Source organism: Miniopterus natalensis, chromosome 10 (assembly GCF_054644295.1).
Source record: "Miniopterus natalensis isolate mMinNat1 chromosome 10, mMinNat1.hap1, whole genome shotgun sequence".
NCBI classification, from domain to species: domain Eukaryota; kingdom Metazoa; phylum Chordata; class Mammalia; order Chiroptera; family Miniopteridae; genus Miniopterus; species Miniopterus natalensis.
In genome coordinates this window covers 398805-420227 of record NC_142090.1, presented here as the reverse complement: position 1 = coordinate 420227, position 21423 = coordinate 398805, and the positions used below count along the sequence as shown (strand labels likewise).

Sequence of the window (21423 nt, the reverse complement as noted above, 5' to 3'; positions counted from 1 at the left end):
CAGGCGCCCTAGGCAGGGCCCAGCGTGAGGCCTCCAGGCGTGTCTGCGCCTCCACCTCCGCTCACGGCAATGCGGCAGCACTGCCACCTGGGCTGTTTAGTGAGCAAGCCCAGCACCACCCCCACAGCCTCCTCGCTGCACAGCCGGCACCTTCCGAAAAGTGGACATGAGCATGACCACCGCCCGCCTCAGGTAAGCCTTGTCCACAGCGGAGCGCCAGGCTCACCTCACACTAGGCGGGAGCGGACAGGGAGGGCCGAGAGCGAGGGCTCTGAGCCACGTGCTGAGCTCAAACCCCAGCTTGCTACTCACCAACATGACCCTGGCCTCCCGCCTCAGTCCCTCGGCCCCATGCTGTCTCCTTATCTGAGGAGTTATGGGGATGGCCTGAGACTAAGGGAGCTAAGCACAAAGAACCCCTGGAAAGTGCTCCGCAAATACAAGTTATCCCAGAAGCTGGAGGTCTAAAGCAGGCCCCTGGGAGCCAGAGGGCACCCCCGATGTTCCCCCAAATTTCCAGGGCAGGATTTAATCAAAAGGTGCTGGGCCAGTGTTGTAAGGAGGCCATTTCCAGCTGGACTAAAATCCTGTTGCACTTGAGTTTCCACATGGGGATCACTGGGGTAATGGCTTATGGGTTGAAAATCAACACTGCTGACCGGACATGAGTATGCACGTTTCTGTGTCCGAATGTGGCTCAAAATAGCCAGTCAGCAAGGTGTTTAAAAGAGCGTTTTGAGCAGGTAGAAGTAGGAGTGTGACAGGCTTGCCACTGTCTAAAACCTTCCCTAGAAGCAGGAAAGGGCGGGGGGGCTGAGAAAGCACAAACCCAACTTCGTAGTGAAACCAATGGGTTTAAAAAAGCAACCATTTGGTTCAAATTTAGTTACAGAGCACTGTGCCGATGCCACTACTTGAATTACAAAGCAGAGCACGTGGCTGACAGGGAAGGAGGAAGGGTGGTTTTCATGACCAGCTGCATCTCAGCAGAACATTACGAAGCAGGGACGGGCCCCGCACAGGTCAGAAGTGTTCACACAATGAGATGTAACGACGGGGCCATCAGCAAGGACGACCCCGTCACAGCAGCTGCCGCAGAGCTGTCCTCTGGAAACAGTGCAACAGAAAGTCGTTTTATGAAAAAGTGGTGCAAAATAGCCCGGCCGGTGTGGCTCAGTTGGTTAGAGCATCGTCCCGATACACTGAGGTCACAGGTTCGATCCCTGGTCAGGGCACATACAAGAATCAACCAGTGATGCACCAGTAAGGGGAGCAGCAAACTGATGTTTCGCTCTCTCTCCCAAATCAATCAGTCAAAAAAAAAAAAGTGCAAATTAGATGCCCGCATGCACCACCAGGCTTCACACAGGTGCAGGTGGGGGGGCCTGCTTATTGTCAGGGTGGCTGAACCCTCACCCCACCCTCGGGGCCTGATTTCCCCCCCCATAAACTAGGACAGTACACCCATTCTTCACGTTCTGCCTGCCCCTTTCATGTGGGAACAGAAAGGAGAACCCCCAAATGCAAAGCCCGACCCCTCTTAGGTTCAAGGACCAGTGGACTTGAAGACTCGCTAAGAATTGAATTAAATCAGTAGTTAGTCAGAAAGGGTGACACTCTGGACTAGTGACTATGCCACCGGTGGGTTCCCTTCGCCCCGAAGCAGCTAAGGGTAACTATCTGCTACAGGCAACAAGGACAGTGCTGGGAAGGGAGGGGCCATAGCCGACCCCGGGACACAGAACGAACATGGTCAGAGATGCACGACTGTTCACTGCAGGACATTCTTCAAGCTCCTTAAGAGAAGCGGCATCACAAATTCAGGAGTGTTTTTCTCCCGAGGACCAGGGACAAGGCACGTTTTCGGGAAAGGAGTGAACGTGTCGCTGACCATGCCCACAGGCACCACGGGGACTTGAAGGAAAGCCAAGTTTTAACACTTCAGTTTGGTCAGGAGGAAGCAGATTTAAGGGAGGCTTTTGAAAGCTTGTGAAGAAATGTTTACATCTCACACTGAGATGAACCACAAGAAAATCCAATGAACCACTGGCTCCACTTTTCCGTGGAAGAACTTTTTAATTTTTTCGTGGGCTTTCTCAGGCTCAGCCTGCTTCATCTCACCATCAGATGTAGTCACCCATTAGTCACAGCAGAGGCGCATTCTACAAACAGGAACAAACAAGCAAACGCGGCACCTGAAGTCATGCGGACAGTGAAGAGCATGCCACGCCTGCAGAGACGCACAGAGGTTCCCGTCCACACGCCCCCATCTCCGTTAAGAAAGACACACGGAAGAAAGCACCGAGAACTCACAAATAGTGCTCTATAGACCGAGGCGGTATTTTCACAAAACACTAGTCCGGACGCTCGCCTCTCTTTTAAGTAGCCACACCCGAAGTTTCCCTCGTAGATGCTCTTAGGGACGTGGACACCGGGGGAGAAAGCAAAGAACGGTGGGCTGTGGTGAATGCACGCAGGAGCAGCACAGTGACAGGAGCGCAGGACCGAGCAGAGCCACGGCCACGCCCGTGTGAAACACTCGCCTGCAGGGCCGGTGCTGGGAGGCCCTCTGCCTCTGGGGGTCGGGGCACAAAACACCTCAAGCACCAGGTGCCCTTCAGCAGAAGGCTAACAAATTCACTTGTTTTGTTTGTTTTTTTACTTACGTGACATCATTCAAATTTCATTTCAATGATAAAACACAGTTCTGAAAGCAGCCTAATCCCTTCTTGCGAATTCAACAGTACTAGTCTGTATACCCTAAAATACCAGGTTCATTTCCATCAGGCATAATAAGATTTGATAACAAACATTACTGTGGTTAAAAACAAAAAGTTCTTCCACACAAGAAATTCTGTAGAAAGGTCAAATAATAACGTAAGAACTTCCCCCAAATTAAAACTATTAACAGATAAAGCCACACACCTCAGACTGGAAGACAAGCCAAGAGGTGGAGGCGACACTTTCAGAGACAGTCAGAAATTCGGTCAGCAAAGAAACTACCACCAAGGAGGGCAGTGCAGCCGGCCTCGAACAGCTGTGCCTCGTGGGCCCTGGAGCGCACCCGGGCTGCTCGGGGGCAGCAGCATTTCCAGCCCGGGCTGGGGATCCACGTGATCAGGGGGTTGGGTTACAGATGGATTTTCAACTTGGCGTTGGCAGCCCAATCCCCACGCTGTTCAAGAGTCAACTACAGCGCGGCCGGCGTGGCTCAGGGGTTGAGCGTCGACCCAGGATCCGAGGCGATCGGGGTTCGGTTCCCGGTCGGGGCAGAGGCCCGGGTTTTGGGCTCGATGCCCAGCAGGGGGCGTGCAGGAGGCAGCCGATCCATGACTCTCATCACTGATGTTTCTCTCTCTCCCTCTCCCTTCCTCTCTCTGAAATCAACAGATATAGTTAGAAAAAAAAGCCAACTACATACACAGGGTGCCCCAAAAAATGCCTACACACACTGAATAGTTACAAAGACAGTATTTAGTGAGCATTTCATTTTCAAAACCGAGTTATCAGCCTTTGAAGGGTGTACACCTGTTTTAGGACACCCCATACAATTACAGGGAGTTCAATTACCTGTTCCCAGTATGAAAAAAATAGATGACTCATCGGGTTTTAACTGTCAAACACTTTAAATAAAGGGCCCTGATACACAAAGTGCATTTACTGTGCTGTCAAGCAAAACCCAAATAACGCACAGTTTTGAAACCTTGAAAGGTGCCGAGATGAGCTGTGTACTCATGAAATAAAGGAGGCCCCATCCACCCACGTGAGAGACCAGGACGGGGGCCCGAGTGAAACACTGAGGTGGTGGCCGAGGGCCCAGCTGCCCTCTGCTTCCCTGTGTGTCTGTCTGCACAGGGAGAGGGGCTCTGGGGACACGAGCGGCCTGGGGGAATGAGCACTGTCACCGCCTTGGGAGGAAACACGGCACCTGGAGCAACCTCTTTCCTTAACAACACTGGCCTCTGACACATGGGTAAGGCAAGAACGTCCATCTACGGAACCAGTGAGTGGGCACCTGAAACACTATCAACACAGCAGGGCGTTTACAATGAACAGCGGGTTCCAGCACGGAGGTGGGGGTCAAGCAGGCCTCTCACAAATGAAAATGCAGGGTTTTCCTTCTCCAAGTTAGAGTCATTATCTATAAAAACTGTACTTTGTGGTTTTTTTCTAGGAGCAAAACAATTCTGATGCCAAGTAGGGGCAGCCCTGGGCCATGGAAGCCACGAGTGGCAGAAGAGCACCCAGGGAAGCACTCTGCCCCCCACCGACCCACCCGCCACCCCCAGGCTGCAGCTGGGCTGAGCTGGGTTTGTCATCAGAGCTGCTTCACTTTATTCCCATGTAAATAGAGTAAAATATTTATCCTCGGTGATTTTCTACAGAACACCTTCGCCCCTACCTAGGGTGGAATTGCGTGAACCTCCTCTGTACTGGAGATTTCTTCATAAAACCTGTCAGAGTAAAGAGGCCTCTGAACACCCGGATGACAGGGTTGTTTGACACAGTCATACCCTCCAGCTCCATGGCTCCGGCGGAGGGAAGAGAACACGCAGCAGAACAGGGGACAGCGTGGACGCCAACACCTACGGGAGCTCCCACAGCCCTACCTACCGGGAGGTTCCGCGCCGAATCCAAATACAAGATCAGCAAGGAGGAGGAGAGGCCATCGTTGGCTTGGTCCTTGTCAGCTCTGATGTCTGTCAGCACCTGCAAGGAAGAAGAGCCTCAGCAGCACGTTTCCACACAGTTTTAGATGCCTGCTACCCGACTACATAAGCCTGTGATGCTCAAGAAAGCAGTGTGGGAAATAGACCCCCAATACCTGCAGTCACAGAGTGGAAACAGATAGATCCCCAATACCTGAAGGCACCACCAGGTGGAAACAGATTCCCCAATACCTGCAGGCACAAGGTGGAAACAGATAGATCCCCAATACCTGAAGGCACAAGGTAGAAACAGATCCCCAATACGTGCAGGCACAGAGTAGACACATTTAAGATTCTCTATAAATCAACAGAAGGACCAGTGATCTGTGGCTCTCCAAACCCCTGCTCTGTATCAAGCATAAGACTTGAAGATCTCATAAAACAGGAGTAAATAACCCACAAATCTCTTTAGAAATTCCTTTATCTCTAACTTATCCCTGAGATCACTGTAGTGAGTTTTAGCACAACAATCCAAAGCACTGCTGTAGTTTTTTGAACTAGGTGCAACACAACCGGAAGGAATTGATCCCAGCAGTCGGGAGCGCATGCCACGCACCTGGTCCAGGTGGGTGGCATGTGGCATCAGTGTGAGCCACTCCAGTTTCAGGTGCAGCTTTCCTCTGGGGACCTCGTCCAGGGTGAACCACTGGAGACAAAAAGTGCAGGTTCAGCAGCAGTTCTCCTGAATCGACGTTCACGTTAACAGTCTGCACAATGTCACAGCTGCTCACTACCTGTGGCGCCCACACTCCTCACAGATGCGAGGACAGAACACCCCTCCCCCCGCACCTGGCCCTGAGCTGTGTGAGCGAGCTCGTGGTTCACGCGGATGAACACTCCCACCCCTGCCTGCTGCCTGGGACCATCCCAACGCTTCTCAAACACTAACTCGTCGGTCCCACCAAAGCCTGAGAGGTGAGTAACTTTCAGCCCTAATTTATACACAAGGATTTAGATGTCTCTTGCTACATCAGCCTCTACTGATGGACTTTAATAGACTTTATGGGCCAAGCAGTAATATAACATCAAGCCCAAAAGCCAAATTTCAATATCAAACAAGTTAACGCGTCTGTTTTTACTCATCACTACATACTAATAACAGTACATAGTTATTTCAGCTTAAAAACCACAAAACAACTGATGAGAGACTGTCCCAAACCCTCGTCATTAGAAGAGCTGACCGTGACCCAGGACCTGCGCCCAACAGGCAGCTTGTGTTCACCAGGTAAGTGCTGACGGCCACAGGAGCTCGGCTACTCCGAAAGCAGCAGGCCCGTCCCCACCTGACCATCCTTTACAAGCCGCCTCACTGCCCTTCTTTATACTTCTGTTCTGGGAGCAGTATCTTGCCTGAAGTGGTGTCTGCTTGCTGCCAGTTCCCGCTGCATTTACAGACCTTTCCTGTGACGATTCCCATCTAGGGCACAGCGCCTGCTCTGCTTCAAGTCCAGCATCTTTACAATGCTGGTCATCAGACAGGTTCTCAAAGGCCCCGCCCTGACTAGGGGGAAGAGCACACTTCCACCTGAAACAAAGCTGGCCTGTGCTGGTGTCTACGAAACGTCTAACACCTGGCAGGTACCGACACACACTCTAGCATTTGGCTCTTAAACTTCTTTTCACTTCGCTTTACTAAAAGGCCTGAGTTCTCGATATCTGAGAGGCAAATGTTAAGTGTTAGGACGCTGTGGGGCAAGAGTAAGGGCAGTAAACTCGGTCAGTGCTCAGTAAATGGAATGAGATGCACAGAAAACTCACCTCGTCTAGAAGCCGCTCCTGCTCCACTTCCGTCAGGTCGATCATGAGACTAGAGAAACAACACAGCAACATGAGAGCTGAGAGACACTTCTCACAGCTGCAATTACCAGAGGTATGTGTCTAGGATAAAGGAGTCCAGAAGTGCAACAAAATGCTAGCTTATCAAGAAGCAGACTCCTTCCAAAAGCTTCACCAGCAGACAGCCGAGTGTGCAGAGAGGTCAGGGAGAGATGGGTTAGAGCTGTAGGAGGGCGGGTCTCCGCACGACGCAGCAATTCACAACGTGCCACAGACGGTCACGAACACCAGCCCTGCTTGACACTGCTCCCTGCGGCTCAGTCACCAGAGCCCTGAACCAGGCCCTGACCACCCTCCCCACCTGGCTCCTCGCTCTGGACCCCCGTTGTGTCAGAGCCACACAGAGACCTCGCTCAGCACATCTAGACAGCCTGTTCTGTGTCTGCTAAACAACCCAGCTCCACTGCAGAGACTGACGCCACCCTGGGAGCCACGACTAAGGACGATTCCGCTGTGTTTCCTGTAGCTGCCCCTCCTCCTCTCTGCCCCATGATCCATCTCAGGTGAGGCCTCACATCTCTTTCCTGGCCCGTTACAAGTCTCCAGTGGTCTGACATCTGTATTCCCAATAGGATAACCTAATCTATACAGTGGTTTTACTGAAATGCAAACTGAATCTGTTGTCTCTTGGTGGCTCCTTGTTAAACTGTCTCGTGAATGAATTCTGAAGTCGCAGCAGGACACCCAGGCCATTCTTGGTGAGGCCAAACCTGTGCAGAGTCACCTATGTTTGTATCTTTTTTCAACTGTACTGGTTGTTCAAGTGAAGTGAACAAACCAGTATTTCTTTTTTCAATGTAAATTACTATTCCCTTCTCCCCCAACTCCAACAAATTGATTATGTTTAAAAACCCATTTCTACAATCTATAGTGAAGCTGCCTGCATGGTGCTAAGGTTGGAGAGCTGCCCTGGCCTGAGGGGCCACAAGCCACACGTAGCTACTGAGCACTTAAAATGGGACAAGCACAACCATGAAAGTGATTTTTAAATTTTGTTTAACTTTAATCAATTTAGCTTAACCAGCTGCCTGTGGCTAGTGGGTGCTGGGATGGACACAGATCTAGCAGTTTGCCTTCTCATACTAACATGTGCAATGGTTAGGAATAAAATGTGTTAGGAAGCCTGAGAGAGACAAATGTTACATCTAACAGCCACTTAAAAGCACACACAACATATACACCAACCTGTCTATGAAGCTATAGTTTTAAGAGCTGACACTACACTTGGCTCAGAAGAGGTTTACCTTCCTAGGAAGTCGTCCTTGTCTGGGTCTTCATCAAAGAGCTCGATCTCCAGTTCCTGCCCAGGATGTTCATAGACCAAGGCCTGAAAAACAAGTGACTGGTGGTTATCTTACATTTTTACCAATATCGTCACCTACTGCGTATGAAGATCACAGCAAACATCACCACGTGTCTTTCTCCCGTGGTCAGTCCTTGTAAAGCACCTGCCTTGTCTTAGTGCCACACCCCGCACACCTCACATGGAAACACACCCACATGGCAACAGCCTGTTGTGCTTGTTTCAGGTGGGGTTACGTCTCGGGGACCGAGCTTAGTGGTCCCAGAACTGGACAGGCCCACAGCCTGGTCAGGCTCCACTCGGACACTACCCTTGAAGAACCAGCCACCGCGAGCACCACTGAGAGAACGTGGGGACCGACGGGACTGGGCTGCGGCTGGAGGAGCGTAACCTGCACTAGCTCTGGGGCACAGGCGCTCTGCCTTCCAGCACCGGTAACGCTGCTGCAGCAGTTTCACATTGAGCTTTACCGGGGAAAAGGTGGCCACAGAAAGAAAATGCGTTCACCTGACACCTGCACCGCACCTATTAAGTCATCAAGCTGAACCCAACAGCCAGGCTCCTTGGGAAGAGATGACGGTGTCTGTTCAGCGAAAGGCTGTTATACATCAGGTCGACCTGTACTTACTGACAGTGCAGATGTCCAGGTGTGTTAGACGGTAACTTATAGGACAGCGCATACCTCACTCACTTGTGTTAATAACAACATGAAACATTCACATTGGGAGAAGTTTTACCCACGATTGACTGCGGCAGCTTCATGTAATTAAGGTCTAAAGTGTTACATGCTGGCCTGATAAAAATGCTGTGAGGTAGGGACAGAGGTGCAACTCCATTTAAGGACGGAGTGGAAGCAAAGAGAAGTTAAGCTGCCACTTCAATTAGCCAAGCCCCGGGTGACGAGGGAGAGCGACGGGGAAACCGGGCGGCGGCCGGACGCCCTTACCTCGTACACCTCGTTCCACCTCGGGCTCAGGTTCTCCTTGACAACCTTGCTCTGGAAGATCTGGTTCCCAACTCGAATGACTCCGTAGGGGTCCGACTTTCCCTTGACAAGTCCCTTAAGGTACCTGTCCTTCCCCTGGAGGTCCTGAGCTTCGATAAAGTGGATCCTTAGAACACCCTGAAAAATACAAGAGCATAACCTGCTCACCGGTTCCCTGACAGGCACACCGGCTGGATGCTGACCGTCTGTCCCAGGAACGCAGTGAGGAGGGAACAGATGTGGAAAATGTCAGGAAAACCAAAGCACGGCAGGACGGAAGGGTCCGGTGGGCATACTCAGACTGGACGCGGAGGCAGGAGGGGTGGGGTGGAGTCACTGGCTCCTGGAGAGGTTTCTCCTGGCCGATGTCCCGGAGCCACACTCGCTACAGGAGCCCCAGGGGCAGGCGGAGGGGGGGGGCAGCAGCAGTCAGGTCAGACAGGCTCGTGGGTCACAGAACCACCCCGTTTTGATTCCATGGGAAGTGACACTAATGGTAAAGGACATGTCAGACCCATCACTGAGCCGTGGTACGCAGGTTACTCTGAGTTTTAGAATAACCCTATGAAATACTGTCATTAAACCTAGTTATGGGTAAGAAACTGAAGCTTTGAAATACATACTACCCAGACTCTTTTCCTAAAATGTTTAACTGATAAAATACATTCACTCATTCCTTTCAAAGCAAACCAAGACAGTAAGGTTTCCTTTTGGGGGGCTGGCCTTCCCCCCCGTGGACCCTTTTAAAAACTCCTGGGTAATATTCCCGAGCCAATCAGCACGGGGAGATCTGTCCCTTCATATTCTACTGTGTTCCTCATTAACCTCAGGCTGAGGGAAACCTGTGTTCCCGGCACGAAGACAAAGCCGTGCTGGTCTCTCAGCACAGCCCGTCTCTGAGACGGCAACTAGGCTGTCGCAGCTCCCCGAGGCCTTGACGCACACCAGCCCTGGGGGCGCAAAGACAAGCCACCGGCTACACCACATCCGCGGGGCGGGGGCTGTGAGGAGGGACGTGGGACGTGATGGGAGGTTACAACCCCAGGGTGTGAACCGCCCCCCGCCCCCGCCCCCGCCCGTGTAGGTGGTAACGGAGGCCGGGACACCCTTACCTTTGGTATTGGAAACCGCAACTGGGCGATCTGAACTTCGCTGACGAGAGGAACAGTGATCCGGTTGGGAAGCACCAGATAGTTTGATATTATATCCAAAATGATGGTATCTGATAAACCACTGTCAGGTGGGAGGGAGAGAGAACGAAACAATCATCAGACACATACACGCTCATCGCCTTTGGCGGACCACAAACATGACACAGGAACCAGTTTACAGGGTCAGAATGGTCTCCTCCCCAACACAAGTTTAAAACCAGCAGGTCAGGCCCGGCCGGAACGGCTCAGTGGTTGAGCGTTGACCTGTGAACCAGGAGATCGAGGTTCGATTCCTGGTCGGGGCACATGCCCAGGTTGTGGGCTGAATCCCCAGCAGGAGGCGTGCAGGAGGCAGCCAACCAATGCCTCTCTCATCACGGATGTTTCTCTCTCTCCCTCTCCCTTCCTCTCTCTGAAATCAATACCCCCCCCCAACACACACACATATATTAAAAACCACACACAAAACCCCCAGCAGGTCGATGTGTTAGCTGTGATGCTGCCTTGGTGCCTGTTACGGAGGGTTTATACTGAGAACATTTCGTAACGTCCTAAACAACATTTCCTAAGTAACTTCACCATTGATTCAATTCTGAATAACTAACATGTTTCACTCAGTTTCTTTTTTCAACATGAAATATTTCACACGCCCGTAAAAGTCCAGAGACCACTCTAACACCCATTTTCACTCCCTGTCTATTGCACTAAGTTTCTTGTTATGGGTGCATAGCTCCCAGGGGATCAAACGGACCTATGTTATACTCACACTGGATCTGGGCACTGAACACTGTAACAACTTTGAAATACCATACATACCACACAGGGGCCTTGGGAATGTGAGTGAAACTGTGGAGGCTGAAGAAACACACACACACTTGGTGTATTTCTCGCCTGCTCTCTGGGGTGACCGTGAGGATTAGTGACATGCACGTGGACACCTACAAAAGCTACATAAATGCAGTGTCACTGCCCCAGAAGAACACCTGTGCACCTGCCACGTTCTACAAGAGCCCACATCTCAGGTGTGAAATAACTGCACGTATAAGACCACCACCCACAGGAACAGAGCGAGAGTCGGTGAGGGTTCAATGGGTGATCACTCAGCACCACTTGGGCGGGCGTCCAGGGCAGCAATGAGATCCGGGCCTCACCTTAGGACCATATGCAACTCTAACCAGTAAGTAATGGAGTTTAAACCTTCAGGTGGTGCCCCCCCAACAGTACAACCAGCAGGAGCAGGTGTGGAGGCTGCACTCTCACAACTTCCCGCTTGGTGGAGACCAACAGGCCCGCTGCAGTCACCGCCACCAGGAGAGACAATGGTTGTGACACAACCAGGAGGACGTCACTCCTCTCCCGGGGGAAGCGAGCGTGACGGATGCACACACTCCCACAGCTCCACGGTTAAGACGCTGGATCGCTACAGACTAGCGGAGGGACTCCCAGGGCGATGCAGGAACTTCAGGCCCCCCACCCACACCCTGGCTCCCAGGTCCAGCACTGACATCTACCCTCTGAGGAGGCGTGGCTACAGCTTGAGAAGAACCAGAAAGGGCTAGTTTTGAAACATGTATTAGCTTCTTAAGTTTTATTTTTTGAGGAAAATAAAAACCAAATTTAAAAATCTATTTTTAGGATATTAGAAGGCTGCCACTGTTCTGAACAAAAGGTAAGCGGAGGGCAAGTGGCTCCGTTTAAGTCCTGAAACCACTCTGCTCGCAGTTGCAGACGTGGCCACGAGGACAGAGCCCAGCTGCTGCAAGGGCCCAGGGTCACCTGGAAGAGAGGCTGGTACACCATCAACAGGCTAACCATAGCGCATGACATCATACTCACTTCAGTCCAGGGATATCGAGAAGATTAGTCAGGCCTGTCCAGTTGATCTCTAAAAGCTGTTTAAGAAAAAGGGGGGAGATATTATCCAAGTTATTTCCAATGATCAAATTGAATCATACAGGTTTGCTTCTTTTACATATAACACTATCCTGCCCCTTGCATTTCACTTTGTAAAACATCAGGGACATTATGCCCTGTGGGTACATGGAGAGCTGCCCGTTTTGTTTTTTGACAATGTCATAGTTTTCTCCAGTAAAAGTACATAATGATCTGTACACCCACCCTCCTATTGATGGGCATGCAGAATATCTGCAACTTCTCTTTTGTTAAGTCAAGACTCAGTATCTTTTCTCCACTGCTTTTCAGAGAGAGAAAAAGGGAGAGGGAGGGAGTGAGGGAGGGAGATGTGAGAGACACACTGACTGGCTGCCCCCCACACGCGCTCCGACCGGGGCTGGGGATCGAGCATGCAACCAAGGTACGTTCTCTTGGCCAGAACTGAACCCGGGACCCTTCAGCCCACAGGCCGACACTCTAACCACTGAGCCACACAAGCCACGGCAGTGAGTATCTTTTTACATCCGTGCTTTGGTACGCACAGGCAAACTGGCGTTCCAAAAGTAGACGTTCTGGTCAAAGATACATGTTCACTTTGTTACGCTGACGGTACTACCTAATTACCATAAAGAAACACTGTACCGATTTATATTCCCACCAAAAGTGTATGAAAACGTCCCTTCTTTATGCCCTCACCAAAAAGAGATACTAAGTCAGTCCACTGGCAGTTAAAAATGGTACTTTGTCACTGCCTTGATCTGCATGTTCCTGACACGACCAGAACATGTTCCGTCCATTCAATCAGTATTTGGGTGTTTCTGCTGGTCGTGCCAGTGGGTATTTATCCTAAAATAACTCCTGCACGGCTGGCTACGGTCCATTGCGTGGATGTGGACAGGTAAAAACTACTGTACGGAAACACTGTTTCCCATCACAGTGGACACTGCACATAGCGAACTTGCTCGTGCTTCACGACGTGGGAGGAGTGCTAAGTGAAACTGCATGACCTAACTACCTGGAGTCACACGGTCCAGCTCCAGTCCCTCTGGGAAGTGGTTGGTTATAAATAAGCACAAACTCGAGGAGTCTGGGTTCTCCAACCTGTTTCAAAAGTCCTGAAAGACTGAGGTTTTTCAGCAAGAGAAACGAGATGTAAACCTGCATGCCTGACGGCAGGATGGAGCAAGCTTCCCCTTGCCCCCCCAAAACAGCAGGCACAGAAAGCAAGACAACCTCAGTGTGTCTACTCTCCCCTATCCTAGTTATCACCTCCACACACACTGTCCACTAAGAGGAACCAGGGATTTGGGAAGCAGCAGGTCACAGGCCTGGGGCATGTGGCAGAGTCAGGAAACCCAAGGAAACCCTCCAAGACTAATGAGAGGCCCTGTCAAAGGGTGGGTCCCCTGGAAGGGACGACACTTGAGATTATAAACTCATCAGGCCACAGAGGGTCCACTCACATGAGCCTTGTCAAAATGGTGAGATGTTTGTTTAAATGCTACCCAAGTTCAGAGACACCAAACGCCAGGGAGGCAGGTGCAGGATTCATGGGAGAACAGGACTCAGCTGGGTTTGAGGAGAGATTTGAACGCAAAGTAGAAAAGACCCATGTCCATGCCCTGAAGGGGCAGCTGACATGTCCCTGAGCCCAGGGGGCGCTGGGGACAGAAAGTGCCCGGAGTGGATAAAGGAGGGTGAGCGAGAACACATGTGAGTGAGAACACGTGAGGACAAGTGAGCGAGAACACGTGTGAGCGAGAGCACATGAGAGTATGGGTGAACACATGAGGATGACTGAGAAAATGAGTGAGCAAGAACACGTGTGTGCCTGAGACCCAGTGTGCACGAGAGGTCTGAAAGCTGAGTCTGGAACGTCTACACAGGACACAGGGTGGAACCCAAGAGGTGGGACAAGCAACTAAAATTAGTGCCCCCGTCCCCCCCGCACTGGATGACTCAGATCTGTTTCGGGAAAGTGAAGGGCAGGGGAGTCGTGTTTCCAACGGCAGGAAACCAGCTTGGGCTGCTGCGGCCCTTCTATGAGAAGCAGCACATAGCGAGCGGGTCCTGTGTCCCCTGGACCGAGATAACCATATGCCTGCTTCATGAAAACACTGACATGCCCGTCTCTTTGTGGCTCTTCCACAAAGAACAGCTGGATGGAGTAGAATTTATAGTTTGACAACGTTTTTATTTTAGCACTTACTCAACACCAGGCACCCTCAGTGCGTTAACCCTGAGGTTAGTGATTCCCGGAAAGGAATCACCTGGGAAGTCATTAAAAACACGAACAGGTGGCCCCCACACTTCTCTAGTGTTTCTTGATTAGTCAACTTGGGCTGGTGGTAAAAGTTAATATTTTTCTCATGTTCTAAAGCCCCCGGGATGTCCAACTGGGAAGAGCATCTCCCTTGAATGCACAGGAGAGCTGGGGTGACAGGGCCACCAGCCAGCCTGAAACCCTGCCTTAGAGGCCCCACAGGGCAGGTGAGACAACTCTAGTTAGACCCTGATTGTAAAGGCAGTGTGGGAAAGCCCGTGTAAACCCTCTGAAACCGACACAGGGCATGTGCCGCCCACTTGCTGGGTGGGCACAGTGTGCTGGCTCCCAAGCCTGGGGACCGGGAGGACACTTCGTGCCAGGGTGGGCAGCCCTCCCTCTTTCCATTGTGAGAACAGCAGCCGCTGCAAACCCACCCGCCACAGACCCAGGCACGGGGAGGGGCAGAGTCCCTGACAGAACACCAGCCGGGGAGCAGGCAGGGCCAGGACAATGCAGAGCTCCCTGCCCCGCCCCTGGGATGGGCAGGACTGCCCAGACTACTGAAAGTGATCAAACCACAGACCCAAGAACTCAGAGCACACCTGGCAGGATGAATACCGCAATGTGAGGTGAGGTGGGGGGCCCTCCTGGTCTAGTGACTCCTGTGGGCCCATCTGCCCGGCCTGCCTCCCACCTCCCTGCAGCCTCCCCCGCAGGGCTGTAGGACTGGCTTCTGGGAGCCTTGTTCCAACACTGCAACCTTCCCACTCCTGCCAGTTGAGGGTCGAGGGCGCATGCCGGCCAGCTGGAGCAGGTAAGGCGGGAGGGGGATGGCAGGAAGATGCACTGCCTCTAAGGGGCGCTGGCAGCCCCAACTCTGGGCTCAGGAGAGAACAGGGCAAAGGCAGAATATGCCCAGGAGACAGTCACACGACTGTCAGGACCCCACCAGAATGCTGAGCCTACAGGTGGGAAAATATTTCTTAAAAATCCAAGGACTTGTACATGCCATGCACGTATTACGTGTTTCACACCCACTGACATTTATTTATGCCTCACGTTTAATCTTGTGAGGTAGGTATTACTGTGTATTACTGCGATCTCCATGTTACAGACGGGAAAACTGAGGCTTAGAGAAATAAAGCGCTCAAAGTACAACATGGGGAGAGGAGAGCAAGGAGTGGAATCCAGGCTGCATGGCACCCGGTCTCGCCGAACATCGCACACTGTGCTCCCGAAGCTCACACTGCACAAGCCGTTACGTGTTTGTGGAACTAGCAGCACATCATCAAAACTAATCCAAACAAATCATCAAGCAGGACACTGTGCAAAGGCTTCTAAATCATCTGGATAATCAAAACCCTCATCTCTCCAGCTGTACTTTCCACTGGATGAGAAGAATTACTTGGCAGCCAGCAGTGAAGTCTGTCCCCGTATCTTCCAGTAGAAAGTAACTGAAAAAACCTCCCTTCTCTCCAAAGCATATGTTTGGTGACTTGACTCACCCTATAAGGAAATGAATGACTCTGAACTTTTCACAGCCTCCACCTTCCCGAGCACTAGCACTGCGCTTAGGATGTTATTTTTAAGGTAAACACCTAGAAGGTCCACACTGAGGAAGACTGTCACTAAGTTTTGAGGAAGATTTAAAGATCTGGATTTTGAACTAAAAAAAGGGGGGGCTTCATTAAAAGTTCCTTGTAAGTTATAAATACTCAGCAATTTGTTAAAGATTCGTTTTTTTATACTTATTAATGAAAAGTTTTTTAAGTATACTGGCTTTTATACAAGTTGTATGTAAAAAAATACCATGGATCTAAAATCTTTTATGGACCTCATTTCTCAAAATTTTAATACGGTAAAATTTAACACAAAGGTTTCTTAATAGCTTCTGAATTTCACTGTGTTTCGTGTATAGCAATCCCCCCAATCTAAGGGAACATGGTCCAAGCCCCAGTGAACGCCTGAAAGCATGGCTCTTCCTGAACCCTGCACCTACTATGTTTTCTCCTGTATGTAAACACCTGTGAGCGCGCCCGGCGGCTCAGTTGGCTGGAGTGTTACACGCACCACCAAAAGGCACTGGTTCCCTTCCGGGCAGGGCACATAGCTGGGCTGTGCTCTCGATCCCTGGTCCGGGAGGCAGCCAACTGATATTTCTAGGTAGGTCTCCAGGTGAGAATTTAAAAAAAGTATGATACAGGTTAATTTCTAAATTAGGCACAGTGAGACTAACAATTAACAAAACAGATCATAAAATAAAACAAGAGCTGCTTGAATACCAGGACCGCTGACCTGGTACAGCGGAGGCTGGGTGACCGGGCGGAGCAGTGCAGCCTGGAGCCTGGGCAAGGACGGTCCAGGACGCTGGGACCGGCGCCAGCGCGGGCCTTCATCAGGCTGGCCAGGGAGGCGCGCAGTTCAAAACTTAGGACTGACTTCTGAAAATTTCCACTTAATATTTTCAGACTGTGGTGGACCCAGGGTATCTGAATCCGCCGAAAGCAGATCCGTGGGTAAGGGGGGGCTGTTGTCATTAAAATACAGTCAAAACGAGCCCAGTGTGTACGCGACGGGCGGCGACCAGAAGGCAGAATCCGCGGGAACAGCGCGGGCCCTTCCTCTGCACGCGCGGGGCCAGGAAGGCGGCCCGGACCCCCAGGGCCCGCACCGGACGCCCCAGGGCCCGCACCGGACGCCCAGGGCCCGCACCGGACGCCCCAGGGCCCGCACCGGACGCCCAGGGCCCGCACCGGACGCCCCAGGGCCCGCACCGGACGCCCCGGGCCCGCACCGGACGCCCCGGGCCCGCACCGGACGCCCCAGGGCCCGCACCGGACGCCCACGGCCCGCACCGGACGCCCCGGGCCCGCACCGGACGCCCAGGACCCGCACCGGACGCCCAGGGCCCGCACCGGACGCCCAGGGCCCGCGGCTGAGCCGCCGGCTCCCCCGCCCGCGGGGGCCGGGGGAGGGGGGCGCTGCGCTGGCGAGACCCGGCTCTGGCCCCCCGGGCGCAGGGCCCCCCGCAGGCCCCCCACCCCCCGCAGGGCCTCCCCGCACAGCGCTGCCCCGGCGGCAGGGGCCAGGCAGCCCCGAAGGGGCGCGGGGAAGGGGCGCGGCGGGAGGTGGGGGGCTGGCGCCCCAGATTACACCGCCTCCCTCCAGGCAGGTGCGGGTCTGCGGCGGGAGACGCGCCCTGGGCCAGCGGAGCCCAGAGGCCAGAGCCCAGCCAGGAGCCCGTCAGAGGCGCCGCAGCCGGGCGAGGGGGGCCTGGAAGGGCACCCGGGGGGCGGGGGGCGTGGAGGGGGCACCCCACGGGCCGTGACGGGGAGGGCGGGGCCTAGAGAGCAAGGGCACTTTTGCCATCTTTTCCCGGCAGATGAGTACTGACTACTTAAAACAAAAAAATGGAACAACATACACATCTAACCATGTGAAGGGATAACACTATGGTTTATCTAAGTGTCAGAATATAATTCTGCAAAAAAATCTTCACGACTTCTCACCCCCAGTGTACCAACTGCGGTTCACACACAGGCCACAAAAGGCCAGCAGTGCCTGGGATGATGGCAGCCGGGTCTGATACCAGGTGAGACCAGCAGCCTGTCTGAGGGGCGGCGGGGAGACCAGGGGAGACCTGCAGCCCTGTCAGAAGAGGCTGGGCTGGGCTGGGCAGGCTCCCCGACTTACTGGTTTTGTCACTTGGACAGACCAGGCTCTCAGTCCCTGGCAGTAAACAGAACCTGTGTTGGTTTTCATTGCAGAGCAGGAGGAGTCAGTGAGCACCTGTACATCATAGCGACAGGTGCTGAATGTTAATTATAAACCTACACTGGACAAAAAGCCTATGTCCTCAAGTTTTTTGTTATGTGTTTTAAGTTATTTTTACAGTTGGGAGAAGCTGTCCATTGGAAGAGATGAAGCCTCCACAGGCATGGCCCTGTATCGGAGGGAAGGAGGGGCTCGGGAGGCTGTCTCTCCCCTCCGTGCCCTGGCTTACTCGTGCTCCGTGTCAGGGCTGGGGGCAGGGAGGAGACAAACACTGACTTACCGGCTTCCTCAGGAAGAAGAGGGACAAGGCTCCCACTAGGGGCACGTCTCCAATCAGCGGTTCCAGGATCACCCGCATGGTGCCGTGGATCTAGGTGCAAACAGAAACCGGAACATGTCACAGCAGCAGATCCACAGCCGGCTACCCTGTGAGGAGACGTAGTCGTCCCTGCGATACCTCAAGCAGAGCCACAGAAAAATGCTTAACTTCAAAGAGACTCTCAGTTAATAAGAACGTCACCATTTTCTTTCTGAATAGAGCATGGAGAACTTTAGGAGACGATGAAATTTAAAAAACCTTACCTGTATGCTCTGCACACCGGCTCTGCAGAAGTATCGCTTGATCTCCAGATCAATCTCGCAATTTCCTACAAAACTAGCAAAGAAAAGCTCTGTTACATCCGCTTCATCAGCACAGACCTGTAAGGCATGTACCTGAACAGAATAATAAGGCACAGCAGCCACACCAGCTGCAGGCACAGCTTCCCTGCCTGCGGATGTCACTGCTCCGAGCCGCCCAGCCATGAGGCCTCTGCAGACTCGGGTCTTATTACACACGTCACTTCCCAAGGTGCAGCCTGGAGCAGAGCCTTGATGGAATGCAGGTTCCATTTGTTTTATAAACGGCTATGTTTGTTTCAAACAAGGAAGTGCAGAGCACATGCTCTCCAGTCCCAAGAGAACTAGCCGAGCTCAGGGACTCTGACATCAAGGCTAGAATCAGGGTCTGTCTGAGGCATCATTCTACTAAGTAGTTTCCATCATTAATACGGAACAAACATGAATGAGTGTGATGTGGGATGTAGGGCTGGCATCTGTTCCACCTTGTGGGTGGAATCTGTATGAACTGACCCCACCCTGGACCCCAGACGCAGGACACTCCCACCTGAGAGCATCTGTGGGCAGGTCAATAGACACCGGGTGGAGAGTCCTAGCACATGAGTCAAATACCACAGAAAGTAGATAAATTTGGGTCTTCATCAAGAATTTGGTCAAATCCCAGCAGACAGCAGGTAAGAACTGTCCTCAGTGTATCCTGACCTTGTGGGTACAGCTGTGTAACACTGCCTGTCATGACAACACAAATGAAAACTCACCTAATCTGAAGGTCCAAAATAATTTGCCTTTTGTCCACATTTTCCGTGTACACCTTGACACCGTTGATCCTGAGGGGCTGGAACAAGAAGAGGTTTATTTTAAATGCAGGGCAGTAAAAACTAAAACAGCACCAACCAACCAACCAACCAACCAGCCAACTCTCGTCACGCGGCACAGAGCTGAGAACACGCTCAGCACCAGGCTACAGGAATCACAATCCCGCTTGCAGGGCGCACTAGCTGGTTTGCTCTCAGCGGGATCTCTAACCTCTGTTCCTCAAATGCAATGAGGTTATTGTGAAACCACAGACGTGAGGAACAGGCAGTGCTCGGTGCCCTGCGGGCACGGACACAGAGCCGGTGACTCAGCCACTGCTGTCAGCTCTTGGGGTCCCGGTCATGGGGCTCTGCTCTTCTCCAAGCCCCTGAGCCCCGTCTGCTCCAGTGTACTTTCCTTTGCTCCATCCCGACTACACTGTTTGAAACTAATTTTCATTTTTTTATGTCTAGTAATTTTTCATTTAAGAATGGGACTTTTAAATGAATCAAAAATACTAGCTGTAGCTATAATTTCAACACCTAATACATGATATAAGGTCTGAATCAAATGACTCTGTAGAAAGAAAAGGCAGATTATAATAAATGTTGTCTTTCAAGGGCCCAGTCATCCTATCATTTCAAAACCTTTTCCACTCCTCAGTCTGAGATCCCTCCTAAGAGAGCTCTCAGTACCGCATCAAGCTCTGAACACTCAAGCTGAAGAACTACCTGACCTTTCGAGACCATTGCTTACTAAGAGGACGTCCCGAGGTCTGAGTATCCCAAGATCTCAGCCCTCAGCGAGCTCTGGCATTAGGCCTAAGTCTTCACTGAGAGTCCACATTCCCTAAACCCCAGGTTCCTGGGCTTTTCCCTGACACCAACGCAGACACGTGCAGACTGACAAACCCCAAAGAACACGGTCGATGCCCTGCGTGGACAAGTGAAAATGGGGACAGGACCTGGTGTCTGTGGTTTAAATGTCTGCCTCGGATAACATGTCCTCCACTTTGATAAGAGACTAGAAGCAGGCGGCCAACCCCACTGAGCACTATCTAAGGAAGGACAAACACCCGAAGCCTTGAGGGACCAGAGCGGACACCCAGTGGGGACAGAGCGCCCTGCTGGGCTCTGTGTGTCCTCCTTCTGCTTTCATTGGACGACTGATTCGCCTCCCTGCAAGATGCTGGTGCAGCGACGACACCACCTTTACTGAGTCAGCACTGCTCTTAACGTCCCTGTTCTCCAGGGATGATCTCATTTACTTAGCGCTCGTGCCGTACAACATGGACGCAGTTCCTCCTGAACAAACCGGCAGGGTTAGATTCCTACATCTCCGCACAGGAGCCCCAGATCCTGAGTAGCTTAGAGGAGATGGGCATTCTCTGCACAGAGAAAATCGCCTCTGATGGGGGAAGGGGATCTGTGGGATGGGAACAAGTCTGGGGCAGTGACAAGCGACCAGGTCAGACACCCAGCCACGTTTATTCAAACCCCACAGGCTGAAGCAAAGATGTCGGAACCACAAATGTAGTGACACTGTCGTCTGGACCTGCTGCATGTGCACTAAATGTGTGTAAACTCTGTGGATGTGTATGATCAAAAGAACCATTGAATTCTTCATATTTATTAAGTTACATAATAAAACAATGTAACCTTGAAGCCAATACAATGTGAAATGTCAATTATACCTCAATAAAAGTGTTACCTTAAAATGTTGCTAATAAACAGTGACTTAAAAAGACACAAAGGAAACTTGCCATGATTGACTAATTTAGATGCAGTCTTGAGCCTCTCGCTAGAAGTAACACTAGGAATCAGCAGATTTCCTTTGTATATACAGACACTCCTCAGAGATACTGGGGGTTTGGTTCCAGACCACAGCAGTAAGGTGAATGTCACAGTCAAGCCAGCCACATGAATTTTTGATTTCCCAGTGCATATAAAAGTTATGTTGACACTATATTGTAGTCTATTGTATGCAACAACATATGTCTAAAAAAGCAGTGCATGTACCTTAATTAAAAAATACTTTATAGCTGCCCTGGAGAGGCGGCTCAGCTGGTTGGAGCATAGTCCATATACCAAAAG

At 51.8% G+C, this 21423-nt stretch overlaps 1 protein-coding gene across 2 annotated transcripts in view; it reads right to left on the bottom strand.

Moving 5' to 3' along the window:
* ESYT2 (extended synaptotagmin 2) overlaps positions 1 to 21423 on the bottom strand; it is a 56121-nt gene that overhangs the window by 15831 nt on the left and 18867 nt on the right. For both annotated transcript variants that reach the window (XM_087820890.1, XM_087820889.1), the window contains exons 4-13: positions 19294 to 19370; positions 18500 to 18572; positions 18198 to 18287; positions 11821 to 11876; positions 9946 to 10066; positions 8795 to 8971; positions 7790 to 7872; positions 6468 to 6516; positions 5266 to 5355; positions 4615 to 4710 (exon numbers count right to left, since the gene is read on the bottom strand). In XM_087820890.1, coding sequence (XP_087677016.1) covers positions 4615 to 4710; positions 5266 to 5355; positions 6468 to 6516; positions 7790 to 7872; positions 8795 to 8971; positions 9946 to 10066; positions 11821 to 11876; positions 18198 to 18287; positions 18500 to 18572; positions 19294 to 19370 — 912 coding nt within the window. The remainder of the gene's footprint in view (positions 1 to 4614; positions 4711 to 5265; positions 5356 to 6467; positions 6517 to 7789; positions 7873 to 8794; positions 8972 to 9945; positions 10067 to 11820; positions 11877 to 18197; positions 18288 to 18499; positions 18573 to 19293; positions 19371 to 21423) is intronic.